The following is a 13,978-nucleotide window of genomic DNA, read 5'->3' on the forward strand; positions in this document are numbered from 1 at the left end:
TATGATGTTCAGAGTGGGGGCTCCTGGGGGTTGTGTTGAACATGTTTCCTCATCATTGGTCTCTTATCTCTGTCTGCGCCCGTTCCAAGCAAATGGAGGTGGAATGAAATTAAGTTCAGAAATTGCGAGAACAAAAAAAAATAATTTTTTTTTCGTATCCTCTATGAAAACTGATAAAAAGAAAAAACAGAAATCACTCAGGCAGAAATGACTCAATGCAGCAGAGCTAAGAAACAGGCTTTTCTTTTTTCTTTTTTTTTCACCGATGCAAGAACTCAGTCACAGATGCAGTCATCGGCAACGACGCACACTTTTTGAATTTCTGGAAACCTTCTGTTTCCACAAAAACATGTCACCCATACATTTCAGAGGTAATTGGCTTGTCCATGTTTATCACATTGCTCTAAACAAAGCCTCTGAATGAAAATGAAGTTAAAGTCTTCAATTGATAATGCACTGCAAGCGCATGGTCTCGCATTCAGTTGCAGTGCATCCTCCTGCGCTCAGCCTGAGCAGGTGGGGTACGGATTGTAAATGGGACTGCTCCGGATGTTGGGACTGGGAAGGATTACAATTCCTGGTGGTACTCCTGGAGCAGGACAGGCCCTGGGAGAGAGCTGGGGCAGCTGCTCCGAGGAGCCGAGCTGAGCCCGGGCTGTCAGACTGAGCTCCACCTCTGGGCTTCCAGCAGGTAGTCTGGGCCTCCACAGATGGTGCCATCACCACCCCTCTCGATGGCTCACTTAGTTACAGCGTAGATCTCTTTACTGAAAAACAAGTTATTTTAAATAAGCTCTCCTATTTTAATCGCGCACATTTTCATAAAAGTTTTAGCGCAGACACAGGATGGGGGGTTTGCTGTGTGGTTTTGTTTCTCATATTTGCTTCATAAAATGTGTGAACAGGACATTTGGGGCTAAAATGAGGAGGAAGTGGTTTGTGCTTCTCTGTCAAAAAGGTGTGAGAAAAGTCACTGTGTTTGTGGCTATTTTTCTCAGTGTTTATTTTTTCTTCGGGTTGTGAAACTTCGCCTCTTTTGCGGTGAATTGTGCATTTTTCCTGTTTCTGCCTTCAGTATTTTCTCAGCTTTTCTTTTCTTTTTTCTTTTTTTTTTCATTAATGTTCCGCTCTAATTTACCCCTAAGTGTTTTTCCCAGAGATTCAAGCATCTGAAGGGTTTACTAATTAGACACACAGTACAAATGATCTTTCACAAGCTCTGTATCTTATCCGGAGTAATTACATGGTGGTACATTATTCCTGGATAATTTCCAGAAAGAAGCTGCTTTGAGTCAAACTCATTTGTTCTCTCTCTGCTCGCAAAGTGCATGCAAAAAAATAAATAAATTTAAAACAATCACGATGTGCTTTGCAGTGAGATTGTTTTGTACTGTGATCTACCTTGAGCAGTCAGCTTATCTTCTGATTGTATTAAAAATATACTTTACTCAGCGTGGCGATCATGTGTGGATCATGCAGTGAGTGGCTGCTCTTGATATAATGTGCTCTCATTTTGTCTGAGAGATGATTTAATTGTCAATGACAAGGCAGGATTTGTCTGGCTAGTTAATTTTGGGTATACTCTTATCAAGTTGGGGGGGGGGGGGGCAGGGAAGGAAAGCTGGACAGAGACTTGGTAAGCATTCAGTGACCTCAAACCAGCCGCAAAATTGTTTGACTACTGTTTTCCTTTAGCCCCACCCATGCCCCACCCCCAGCCCCTCCAACCTCAGCCATTGTCAAACTGAACTGACACTGACACTTCCCCATCTCCCAGCTTTCAGCTGACAAGGCCCAAGACTGGCTTTTCCACTTGTATTCTGCCTGATATGTCTCTGGGTCATCTTGTAGCGGAGGGAGGTGGTGGTGTGGGCGGGGAGGGAACTCTGGTTGGTTTCCCCTCTTACGTTGGCTGGTCTTGTTTTCTCTGTAGCAAGTAAAAGGAGAGGATCCCCATCAGGCTCAGGGCCAAGGGCACACACTTGGTTGCCCATGACCTTGCCTGTCACAATCCCTCAACACCAGCCCTAATTTTTAAACAACAGATTTCTCACCAAACCAGTCGTGGCTGCTGGTGCACTCCAGTTTTAGTGTCTCAGAGGCTACGCTGGGGCTCCTACCCCCTCCCACTCACATATATATTTTAAAATAAATGACCACTTATTGTCAACCAAAAGCTCTGCTTTCCCTGTATAGCCCCGGGATAAATTAATATTTCAATCCCGCGGGATTGGGAAAGGGGGGGCCAGAATTCACCTTCCTGTCAGCGTTTTTACCTCAGGTCATCCCCTGGTGTTTATTTATTTCAATTCAGCGCTCCTGTCCTCACTCACAGCATTCACTGAATACCTATTTGGAGGCGAATGTGATCGAGGGGTCACGCTATTTGAACCAATCTGATTGGCTGTCAGCTCCAATCTGACCGACATAGCACCCGTGTTCCTTGTGGGTACGCTCAGTGGCACTGGCTGCCGCCCGTTGTCAGGCCAACAAGGAGCCTGGGAAGGTGGGAAGGGAGGGGGTGGCCAATCTGAGACTGCCACTTTCCCTCAGCATTAGCATCTCACTTAATGACCAGTTAAGAGGCAGCCTGGCAAATGAGTTGTGACAAGTGCTGCAGAAAAAGGAGTCTTTTTCCCCCATATCCCGCCTCTCAATCACCATTTAAAAGGCTTGACGGCCTGACATAATTTCGCAATAATTATCACTCGGAGTATTCTTTTCGGGCCAGGACAGGAGTCAGATTGGATCTTGTCATAGAGTAATAATGCTGACCAACAATAACTTTGTTGTCTCTTCTCTCATCTGCATCTCTGACTTGATCCTCAGGGAATGGGCAGCCGGCATCAGCCAGCCAGTTCAATCTGGTTCAAGTGAAGCAGGAGCCAGTGGACGCCAACTCCGGGGCTTCCCAAGACTCCACACAGGAGCACAGCCTGGACCTGAGCAAGAAAGACCAGAGGTACAGATGGTAAACTGATGGTTAATTCAAAGTGAAGGATGGTTAATTAGTGTTTCTTTAACCAATTCAGCCTTATTATTGGCAAAATAACCCCCACAAAAAAGAACATCCAGCTTCTCTGAATGATAGATGATGTCTACTAGTTTGGCAGCTCTGGTTATATACAAAATATTTAATTTATATAAATGTGCATACAATTAGAAAATCCTCCACGTATTTCTCCATTTATTTATTTTGCGTGTGAGTGAGAGAGAGGGATGTTTACATAAACCTTCAACTCCAATCTTCCCTCCAACCCACACCAGATCTTATTTCTTAAGAAGACAGCATTTTTCTTCTTCATTATACAGGCACACCTTGTGTGATAAATAGTAATATTTACTGTTCTCATGCAAATCTTGACTAAACATTGTTCATTTTCCTTGTTCCAGTAATGAATCAAACGGACACCCTGTACCAGGGAATACATCTCTTTTATCCTCGCTTATGAATAAGGTAAGATCCATCCATCAAACGCCTTTCATCCCAAGACAAATTAGCGGGACACGAAGGGGCCTGTTTGTTTTTTAATGTTTCACGGCTAATAAGATGAGTTTGTATCATTTAAATTTTCCAGCCATTTTTCATAGAGTGTAATTTTCGCTGCACCTCTCACAAATTAATACAATGAAGCAGTAGCTGGGTGCCATGCCAGATATATAGAGATGTTTGTTTTTTGATGAGCTGTTTTGAACTCGCCGTCCAATTTTTCCTCCTCCTTTATACGTTTTCTTCCCCCTGCCTCACTCTACATTTATTCATAGGGTTTATAAATTATTTGATTAAAAAGTCAGCGCAGGGGAAAAAAAAAGAAAAGCAGGAAGGCGCTGCCCTCATTTTTTAACAAGTCTAAATGTTAGCGTATGGAAATTTAAATCTGTATGGTTTTTTTGTGAAGATTAAAATGGACATTGTCTTAGTCATATATCTTATCTGACTCGTACAAATATGCCAGGTGGTTTCCATCATGTTGATGATGTCATGGCAGATCAGCCACCATTTATTTACTCTCTCCAACTGATCATGACTTCCTCCACTCCTTACCCCCCTGCAAGCTTCGCCGCCTCCGTGCACCTAAGTGCACGTCGTGGTTTTAACCTCTCTCGAGGACACCTTACCTTCACATTTGCAGTCGTTGCGCCCAAACGGCGGAGACGAGCTGCTGTCTAGCAACTCAGCTGTTGTCGTGTCAGCTTTTTGTTGGTTTGCTGCAAGCCACCACATTACATAAAAGGGTTAACAGTAGCTCCCAGAGGATGCTTGGCAAACACGCTTGGCCTGCACTCAAGCAAAAGCCCGGATGTTTGTAAATCTGGCTGCCCTTTTTAGCTTCGTCAAACCATGCATGCGTGTGTGTGTATGTGTGTGTGTAAGAGAGAGAAAGAGAATTCATTCTCATACTCTCACTAACATACGAAAGTGCCCAGCTAACCCAGCGCCTGGTGGTTTTTGTGCTGTTTTTTTTTGTAGATGTCACAGGTGAACCCTGCCCTCTTCAATGCAATGAACCTGAAGACAGAGCTAGAGGCAGGTGAGGGTGGTGACACCTCGGAGGCAGGACAGTATCTCAGCAAAGTGTTGAAGAGGCCCCTGGCAGAAAAAGCCAACGAGATCTGGAGGACGTACCTCCGCAGGTATAAAAAACAACAACAACAACAACACACATACACAGGAAGCGCGTAGAGACACTGGATTCATTATGAGAGTGAGAAAACAGTCAGAGTGTTAAAAAGTAGCGCACGTCCTTGGAAGGTCTTTCCTGTAAATACTATTCCTCACATACTGTATCAGTGGAAACCCCCCCTCCAAAAAAAAAAAAAAAAAAATAGAGAACACGTTCTTGCAGGAATTGGAAATGACAGTGCGCTGGTTACAGTATGACGGACCGCAGACATTTACCGTCAGGTGAAGAGTTGAGCCAGGTGTCCTCATAGGTTGCGTTTTCCTTAAGCAGCAGTAAATTTACAGTCTTTCTTATCTGTCTCTGTTAAGGTTTGACACGGATGACTTCTGTGAAGCTCAGTGCGACTTCCTTCACAAAGTTCACTTTCACTGCTTGGTAGAGGACTGTGGTGCCCTCTTCAGCACTGTGGATGGGGCTATAAAACATGCTAAGTGAGTGTCACGCTACCCTCGCTCTCTGCATTTTAGTTTTTGGCTTTTATCGATCGGTATAAAAAAGAGCTTCCATCTTGTTTTTCAGCTTCCACCTCCGAGCCACCTTGAAAGTGAAGTCGGAGCCTTCGTTCGGTGAGGGCAAGGACTCCGGTGAGGGCGCCCAGCTGCAGCCCGTTGCCCCCGTCTCTATGGCCAACAACCCCTCCATGGATGTTGCACACCTCTCCTCCTCTGGCAGATACAGCTCTCCTCCCCCCTCCCTGCTGGCCTGGAAGCAGCTGACGGGCAGCATCCCTCAGATGCCAGCATCAATGCCCAACCTGCCATCCAGTTCCCCTCTAGCCACCACCTCTCTGGAGAATGCTAAGCCACAAGTCAAACCTGGTTTCCTGCAGTTCCAAGAAAAGTATGTGGAAACCTCTGGGTTTCGTACACAGCGCCCTGCTTTTCTTCTTACTTTCCACAAGTTGATTAAACGATATCTTCTCTGTTTTTTTCCTCCCCATGCAGTGATCCATGTTTGGCTACTGACTGTAAATACTCCAATAAGTTCCACTTCCACTGCTTGTTTGGAAATTGCAAGTATGTGTGCAAGACCTCTGGAAAGGCAGAATCCCATTGCTTGGACCACATCAACCCGAACAACAACCTGGTCAACGTCCGCGACCAGTTTTCCTACTACTCTCTTCAGTGTCTCTGTCCCAACCAGGTGAGTGTGGCTTGATAACTCAGCCAGGAGCTGAATCACCTACTGTCATCTCCCCGAGGTTTCTAAGCATGAAGTATGCTATCTATTAGACCAGTATTTGAGGTTATTTGACTCAAGGCTTTCACAACCACTGCTCGCCGTCTTCCATCTCTGCTGAGAAAGACAGTCGACTCACCCCAGTAATGCCTGTTTATATGTCAATGATGTCATTTTGACTGCCGCATTCTCCTCTCAGAAAAGGCCAATTTAGCTGATATTACCCAATAAATCATTGTCACTTGCACAGTAAACAAGGCTGTCTGGAATAGGGCAAAAATCAGGGGAATGCTTCGCAAATGAAACCTAAATGGCAGCCCCTGCCTGCTCTCATGAGCCCGTATTTGGAAAACCGTTTAAATGAATTCATTAATGTGTTGAAAATCACCCCTCTCACAAAAAGCCCCCCCTCCCTTCTCCTCCACCCCCCCCCCCCCCCCCTTTAGTCTGCATCTCCTGAACTGAGAAGATCTTATTTGGCCCGGTCCTTTGGGATCTGGGCCTTGCAAACAGATGGTGGTGTACAGACATGTTAGAGCGGAGGGGTGTTTGTGGGATGCCTGGAAATGCAAAGTAATTGTACCAAACAACCGGAGAGGAAAAGACTGCGAGGTGTTGATTATGTTTTTTTTCTTCTTCTTTTTTGGGAAGGAACTGTGTGTAGTCTTCGCTTAAACTTTGCACACAAACAAGGATCGAATAAAAATTAATCAGCTCCTCTGGCTTTCAAACATTCACGACATTTGAGTCATGAAATTGGAAATTATGTGTCTCCACTGCAGCACTGCGAGTTCAGAATGAGGGGCCACTATCACTGTCTGCGGCCTGGCTGCTTCTTCGTCACTAACATCACCACCAAGCTGCCGTGGCACATCAAGAAGCATGAGAAGGCAGAGCGTCGCGCCGCTAATGGCTTCAAATATTTCACCAAGAGGGAGGAGTGCGGGAGGCTGGGTAAGGAAAAAACACTGGAAAAGAAAAAAACTTCTGATCCTGTAAAAGTTTTGTGTCCCGCTGTCTCTGTCTTTGCCTCGCATCAAGCTGTGTCAACTTGAGCGGCTTTTAAAAAATACTTTGCCAGGAGAGATCTGAGGATTAAAAGTGTTACGTTGAGAAAGATGTAGCCTAATTTGTGTTGTCTGTTGCAAGAGGATATTCCCCGTGTTTACAAAGGGAAAGAGACCAGTGTTGGCAAACACAGTGTCATGCATTGCGAGAGGTTTAAGAAGCATGAAACAAGTCTGCCTCGTAGGTTTTTGTTGGCGCAGTTTGCATATTCACAATGGCACCTCGAGTCCCAGATGTAGCCTTGCCCGTGCTATATGAGCAATAATGTCAAAGAGGGCAATCACATCCAGGTTGTTTTCTTCTTTCTTTTGCCCCTGTCAGAAATGAGCAATTAGGTTTGTGTTTGTTAATTATCTGGCTTGTCTGGTTTAGCCTGTTTGTGTTGTGAAGCTGCGCCTCACAGCCACCGCTGCCATCACACAGAAATGAATTAAAAGTGATCTGTTTTTTTCAGGCGGTTACACAAGCTTTTCAGAGCGCAGAAACAAAGCAAACAAAACCAGGCCCTAAACAGCTGTTTTTTGTCCCCAGCCTGATCTGCCAAGTGTATTGTTTGGGCTGGAGGGGAAAAAAAACAGAAAGGATTACCACTGCTAGCTCTCCAGTTATAAAGAATTGATGGGTTGCCAGTATCCATGGCAGCAACATTAAACTGAGCACCGCTGCTGATGTTACCTGGTTTCTGTCTCACAAAAGGCCCTCCCGTGTCACGGGGGGTTACTGTTATTTGCTCAACTTTGCGTGTTTAAAGCGTTGTGTGTGCAAAAGCTATTTGATGACACAGACATGTTTTTTTTTCTCTTAAAGTGGGTGCCATGGTTACTGACATGCTAGCACCTGCCCAGCATGTTACTCTTTCAATTATTTCTGCCTGCTTTTATATAATGGTATTTGATTAACAGGCACAAAACGGCACATTCATTTAATTTGAAATCATAAAGCAATTAGAGCTAGACCGGTTAAAACACTGGAAAAGAGCAGAAGAATATAGAACAGACGACACCACAGCGGAGAACAAAAGGGGGAAAAATGACAATGGAGATACTTTGAAAAATGAATTTAATATGGGAATAATTGTATATTTACTTTGGTTTGCAGGGGTGTGTGCATTATTGGCCCACAGAAAATGAGAATTTATTTATGTAAATTCCTAATTGAATAAAGCATGTCAGTGTAATAAAAGAGCTCCACAGGTTTAGTGCACAGAAGCCTTGACTTGCTCAGTATGACACCCGAGTGATCTAATATTCCTCCTACATGTACACTCCGAAACACTTTGAAACCCGATCCCTCTTTTGTCACAGCTATATCATGAAATTAAAAAAACCCTAAAAATATTTCACTTGGTGTTTGATGTATCGCGACGCCGTCACACTTATAATATTGCGTGTGGCGCGGGGAGCCTTTTTTTGGACGCCGCACTGGGAGCCAAAGATAAATTAAGCTCTTACTTTATTCTTTTTTTATCCTGCAGGTTGTAAGTATAACCAAGTCAACAGCCACTTCCACTGCATCCGCGAGGGTTGCCAGTTCTCCTTCCTCCTCAAACACCAGATGACCTCACACGCACGCAAGCACATGAGGCGGATGCTGGGGAAGAACTTTGATAGAGTCCCATCCCAGGTACAAGCACGCCAACGGCGACATGTGATACATTTTGAAAAGCGGTGTCATAAAAATACAGGCTAAACATCTCAACGGTCTGAAGCCTGTGTTGAATAGTTTACTCAAACATATTTTAACAAAGCACACACCCTTTTCCTGGGAGATTAAATAGTGAATAGACGTTCCCTTAACTACTCTACTACAACTATACTATATATTGTTGTTTTTGCTCATTTACACTGTAAAAAAGAGGAAGGGCTAGATATTGTTCAGCATTTGGGAAACTCATTTCAATTTTTTTTTAATAACACTGCATATCAGCTCACCGCGCTTACCTAAACACAGCATTGCACTACCAACTGGGCATATTATTATATCGGTCTTTCTTTTTTCACTAAACATTCAGAGATATACGGCACAAATCTTTTTTTCCTCCCATATTCACTTTGTTGTTCTGCTGATCTGCAGTTCTGCTTTTATTATTCTGCTAATTTCCCTCATGGGATTGATAAAGCATTTGTCTGTCTGTGTGTCTGTGTTTTTCATCTAAATTTTATGTTCTCAGAAACACACCATTGTTTGTGGTTTTTGCTGAAAGAAGATGAAAAAAAAGCTCCCGATCCATTAAGGACTGCTCTTAAAATCTCCCAATATCATAAAATGAAGAGAAAAATAGGGATAATAATAGTTAAAGAAGGTTTAAACAAATGTTAAGCAGCGGAAGTCCTTTCTCGTTTCGATTTTGTCTGTCTTTCGTTCTTTTTAAGGTCGCGAATAACAACAGCTGTTAGCGTACTGGTGGTTACGCCGTCTTTGTAACTTGTGTACCTGGTTTGGTCGGTTTTGTCGGGGTTTTTTCGTTGTATATCTATTTCTTTTTTAACATTCAGTTTCCTTTTTTCTGAGTCATATTCAAGGAAAGACTAACAAAGACGTGATGTTCTGTAAAAAAGAGAGTACCGCTCATATCCTGTCATACCAGTCAATAACAAATCACTCATGGCATTCTTTTGATGAAGTTTCTTTTACACGCAGTTTCCTCAGTTAACCTCTGCAGTAGGTGCGGGATGGAGCCTTTGTGGATATAAATGTGGATTTTCTAGTTCTGTTTAGGCTGTTTTTTTTGTTTTGTCCTTCATATAATGACAAAAGTATGAAGTTCGTTCTTTCAAAAAATACTTCTGACGTCTTGAAATGCTTGGTTGGATGCCAAGCGCCAACACCTGCGCTCATGACTCTTTATAACCCAAGATGTTTGTTTCGTAAGTCTTTGTGTGATAATTTTTTTAAGCTTTTTATTTTATTTTGTTTTGTTCTCTAGATGATGTCACTCGGCCGCAGGGCGGATGAGATGCAGCAGCAGGCATCGGGTATGGTGCACGGGTCCATAACGATCCAGCCTGGCATCAGCTCCAACTTCTCCAACATCACGGATGAGAATGATGACTACATGGACTACATGGGTGCAGGAGGCAGCCCCTTGGGTCTCTCCTCCGAATCCTCTAACCAGGACCGAAGCTGCACCAGCACACCTGTGGGCAACGACAGCTCTCCGGCAGGTAAGCCCACGTGACTCAGACTCTGACATGTCAGCATGTACGGCCTTTAGCACAGTTTAGTCCACAGGTGTTGTCCACAAAGGTTTTCTACTCGTTGAACATCTCAGCCCACACGTCACCCAGAAAGCCAGCAACTCGTCATCTCATGCATCCTCCAATCACAACTCTGACTTGCAATCAATAGACACATTAGTTTTAATATATGTGGTTGATGACTATGCTATATTCTTATGTTGGGAGCTGCGGACGAGACGGTTTCCAGTTTGCCCGGTCATCCTCATAAAACCTCCATTTTGTACATCAGTGGTTTGAGATATTGCACTGTATGTAGCTTATTACATTTTCCTCTGGCCAGAGATCATCCCTGTGGCTTTATGTCTACTTTAGCACTTTTAGTGGTTGGAGTTTTGGGAGAAAGGAAATGAGAAACAGCCTCTTTTTCCTCAAACTTATTGAATAAACGGGTTCTCCTCTATATTTTTTCCTAAATCTTAGCCTGTCTCTGATTTTCACATTTCTCCATGTGTTGCCAGAAATATCCACTACTCTCATCGTTGTTGTTTTGGCTGGGTTACTTTGTCTTGAATGGGCCTCATTTTGTATCATTCTCTTATCTTTTATCTTTCCCTTTTTGCCTCCCATCCCTCTGTGTGTGCGTGTGTGTGTGTGTGTGTGTGTGTGTGTGTGCGCGCGCGATTTGGACCCCGTGTTTGTCTTTGTTCCCGTCTGTGTGTGTTTTCTCCCTCTTGCCTGTCCTTCACCCTCTCTGGTCAACCTGTCTCTCCAGGACAAGGCTGCCCCACCACCACTTCTGCTCCTACCACCCCTGCTGACACTAGCGCTACCCAGAATGCACCTCCTTCCTTCTCTCCTCCTCCTCCACCACGACCACCGCCACCTCCTCTTCCTCCTCCTCCTTCCGCTCTTCAGCCTGGCCTGCAGTCCCAGGCCCCATCCCTCTCTCCTGCTCTCCTCCGACCCCCTCTCCCCTCACTCCCATACCTCCTCTCTCCATCCTGTCTGTCATACTCTCTGCTCAGCGCCTCTCTGGGAGCCACTCGGAGTGTTGTCATGCCAACCAACACACCAGCTTTCAGCCCCATCATTGCCACTCCGTCTCCGGTTAAAAATGACGTCCCTATAGTGCAGGATGCTGCAGGTACTTATCCCCGGCGCAAACCAACACTGCAGCTGTCATTCTCAATTACTGAGTCCTGTGCAGCATTTAACTGTGTGATCCAGCCTTTCTCACTCTGCACTGTTGTTATGAAAAGACTGAAAAAAAAGAAAGCATGCAAAAAAGAGAACATTTGTGTTGAAATGCTGAAACTTGCATGCTTACTGTGTGGGTACAGTAAATTGAAAAAAAAAGTCTGCAATCACTTGACTTGCACCTTTGTGCGTAATTTCCCTTTTAGTATCACTAGGATTTAGCGAGAGACAGCAGTAAATTTGGCACCTGTTCTGTGAACCCTGGGCTCTGTTTAGCTTCCATTAACAAGGCTGCATCAGCAAGCTCTTATTTAATCTTGCCCCAAGTTTTATCGAGGCCCACTGCTTCCTGTCTTGCAGAACAGGGAGCACATCATTAGCAGTGACCCCAGGGTGTTGCAAAAAGGTGGGTGCCCCTCATAAAACAAACATGGAGATAAGAGGGTTGGTTAAAACTCCCAGCTCCACCTTTCTTTGGAGGCCCGAGACACCCTGTAAAAGTGTCATGTCTTACAGTCAATCTATCATCCCCCCTCCTCCTCCTTCTTTAATCATTCTGGAAATTAGGGATTAAAAAAATAGTGGCTAGCTGTGCTTACTCAGCTGTGAACAACTTCTGGCTGAGCGGGGTCCGACATTAGGGTTTTAACCAGGACAGTCACTTGTTTGTAAGTCTGTGGACTTTATTATTTTTTTCAGGATTATTTTTGTTAATGCCCTTATCTCTTGTTTTTAGGCAACACCATCTCCATTCCCACGGCCGCTGGTGCAAAGAAGCGTTTCTGGATCATCGAGGACATGTCCCCGTTTGGCAAGCGCCGAAAGACCGCATCGTCACGTAAAATGCTGGACGAGGGGATGATGCTGGACGGATTCCGGCGCTACGACCTCTACGAGAACTGCAAGGACTCCAGCTGCCAGTTTTCTCTAAAGGTCACCCACTACCACTGCACTCGTGAGAACTGTGGCTACAAGTTCTGCGGCCGCACCCACATGTACAAGCACGCCCAGCACCACGACCGCGTAGACAACCTGGTCCTGGACGACTTCAAGCGCTTCAAGTCTTCGCTCAGCTGCAACTTTCCTGACTGCCAGTTTTCAGGCAACAGCACCCACTTCCACTGTCTGCGCTGTGGCTTCCGCTGCACCGATAGCACCAAGGTGACGGCCCACCGCAAGCACCACGGCAAGCAAGACGTGATCAGCGCTGCTGGCTTCTGCCAGTTCAGCTCCAGCGTGGACTGCGAGGTTCCTGACTGCAAGTATAAGCTCAAGTGCTCACACTTCCACTGCACCTTCCCCGAGTGTAAGCACACAGTGGTTGGCATGTCCCAGATGGATTCCCACAAGAGAAAGCACGAGAAACAGGAGCGAGGCGAGATTCCGTCTGTGTCGCCGAAGCAGGAAGCGGCGCACCACCTGGGAGGAAATGTGGCGGCAGTCCCTCCATCCTCCATGGGTCTGTCTACTTCCTCACCCGGTGGCCTCCACGGTTTGTCCCACAACATCATCACCAGTACTCCCTCCATGATCTACCAGACAGGCGGCATTGCTTCTGACTATAACCACTCATACCTGCCATCCTCCATCAACTTAGACAGCTCCCTCAACCTGGGCACAGACACCAGCAGCTCACTGTTTTTCCTGAAGAACGCCGCCGGTCTGGGCCTCAGCGATTCCCTGGACCTCAGCAAGAAGATCCACCACGACGCAGCGCGATCAGCCCACAAGCTCTCAACCCAGCTGGGCCTGCCGGCAGCTCAGGACGACACCACGGGAACATCCGGGGAGGCCGAAGATGACATGTCACCAGAGGAGGAGGTGCAGGCGGAGGAAGATGACGATGAAGAAGAGGAGGAGGATGAGGAGGAAGAGGAGGCAGAGGATGATCTCAACACTGACTCAAACGATGATTCAATGGCGGAGCCTGACGGCGAAAAAGACAATGGCCAGAGTTTCGATGCTTCCGTTAACCACACTGATGCTTCCCAACTGGAAAAGCAAGAAGATGCTGACCCATAAAAAACAAAAACAAAAAAAACACACAAAAAACAAACAAACTGAGTTTAAGAACTGCAGAAAAATTCTGTGTACTATGATTAAACGAAAAATGAAAGTGGCCTCATTTATCATGTCGAGAGACTTCGGACGACGACAAAAAACAACGAGAGCGTGGCGAGAATGATGGCCCGAACCGATTTATTATGATGTTTACAAGATGACCAACATTATTAATTCAATTATGCATTAAAGGAAAAAAAAGATTACGAATGGAGACACACAGAGTTAGGGCCCTGTTTCACACATGGGACAGCAATGTAAAGCATTTTACTACACATCAGTCTTTTTGTGTGCGTGCATGTTTGACTTTAATTTATTTTCATTTTTTCACTTTTTTTGTGTGTGGACAAAAAAGAAAAGAAAAACACGTTAGAAAAACAAAAACAAATCTCTCTATATAACTATATATGTAAGTGTGTGTGTGTGCGTGCGTGCGCGTGTGTGTGAAAGATAATATACAAAGGAAATTGCTGGCACAGGCGACATGAACTGCAGAGCCGTGGATACATAGAAAAAGGGACATGAATCACTAAGGGAAAAGGATGTGTTTCAAACGTTTGATCTTTTTTCTGTATTATTTTATTATTAATTATTATTATTATTATTATT

At 45.0% G+C, this 13,978-nt stretch overlaps 1 protein-coding gene across 8 annotated transcripts in view; it reads left to right on the forward strand.

Moving 5' to 3' along the window:
* casz1 (castor zinc finger 1) overlaps nucleotides 1-13,368 on the forward strand; it is a 167,594-nt gene extending 154,226 nt beyond the window's left edge. For 6 of the 8 annotated variants that reach the window (XM_086276884.1, XM_086276885.1, XM_086276883.1 and 3 more), the window contains 11 exons: nucleotides 2,830-2,962; nucleotides 3,394-3,457; nucleotides 4,472-4,635; nucleotides 4,994-5,116; nucleotides 5,205-5,525; nucleotides 5,630-5,828; nucleotides 6,647-6,818; nucleotides 8,407-8,555; nucleotides 9,859-10,096; nucleotides 10,884-11,255; nucleotides 12,045-13,368. In XM_086276884.1, the coding sequence (XP_086133010.1) occupies nucleotides 2,830-2,962; nucleotides 3,394-3,457; nucleotides 4,472-4,635; nucleotides 4,994-5,116; nucleotides 5,205-5,525; nucleotides 5,630-5,828; nucleotides 6,647-6,818; nucleotides 8,407-8,555; nucleotides 9,859-10,096; nucleotides 10,884-11,255; nucleotides 12,045-13,330 (3,221 nt within the window). In that variant the 3' untranslated portion in view covers nucleotides 13,331-13,368. The remainder of the gene's footprint in view (nucleotides 1-2,829; nucleotides 2,963-3,393; nucleotides 3,458-4,471; nucleotides 4,636-4,993; nucleotides 5,117-5,204; nucleotides 5,526-5,629; nucleotides 5,829-6,646; nucleotides 6,819-8,406; nucleotides 8,556-9,858; nucleotides 10,097-10,883; nucleotides 11,256-12,044) is intronic. The other 2 variants (XM_086276887.1, XM_086276888.1) reach the window with 1 other exon arrangement.
* Nucleotides 13,369-13,978: the final 610 nt, after the last annotated feature.

The sequence above is a fragment of the Aulonocara sp. 'chitande type north' Nkhata Bay genome, linkage group LG20 (assembly GCF_057382095.1).
Source record: "Aulonocara sp. 'chitande type north' Nkhata Bay isolate Kocher_YH1m ecotype deep benthic linkage group LG20, A_spYH_male_GT1.1, whole genome shotgun sequence".
NCBI classification, from domain to species: Eukaryota; Metazoa; Chordata; class Actinopteri; order Cichliformes; family Cichlidae; genus Aulonocara; species Aulonocara sp. 'chitande type north' Nkhata Bay.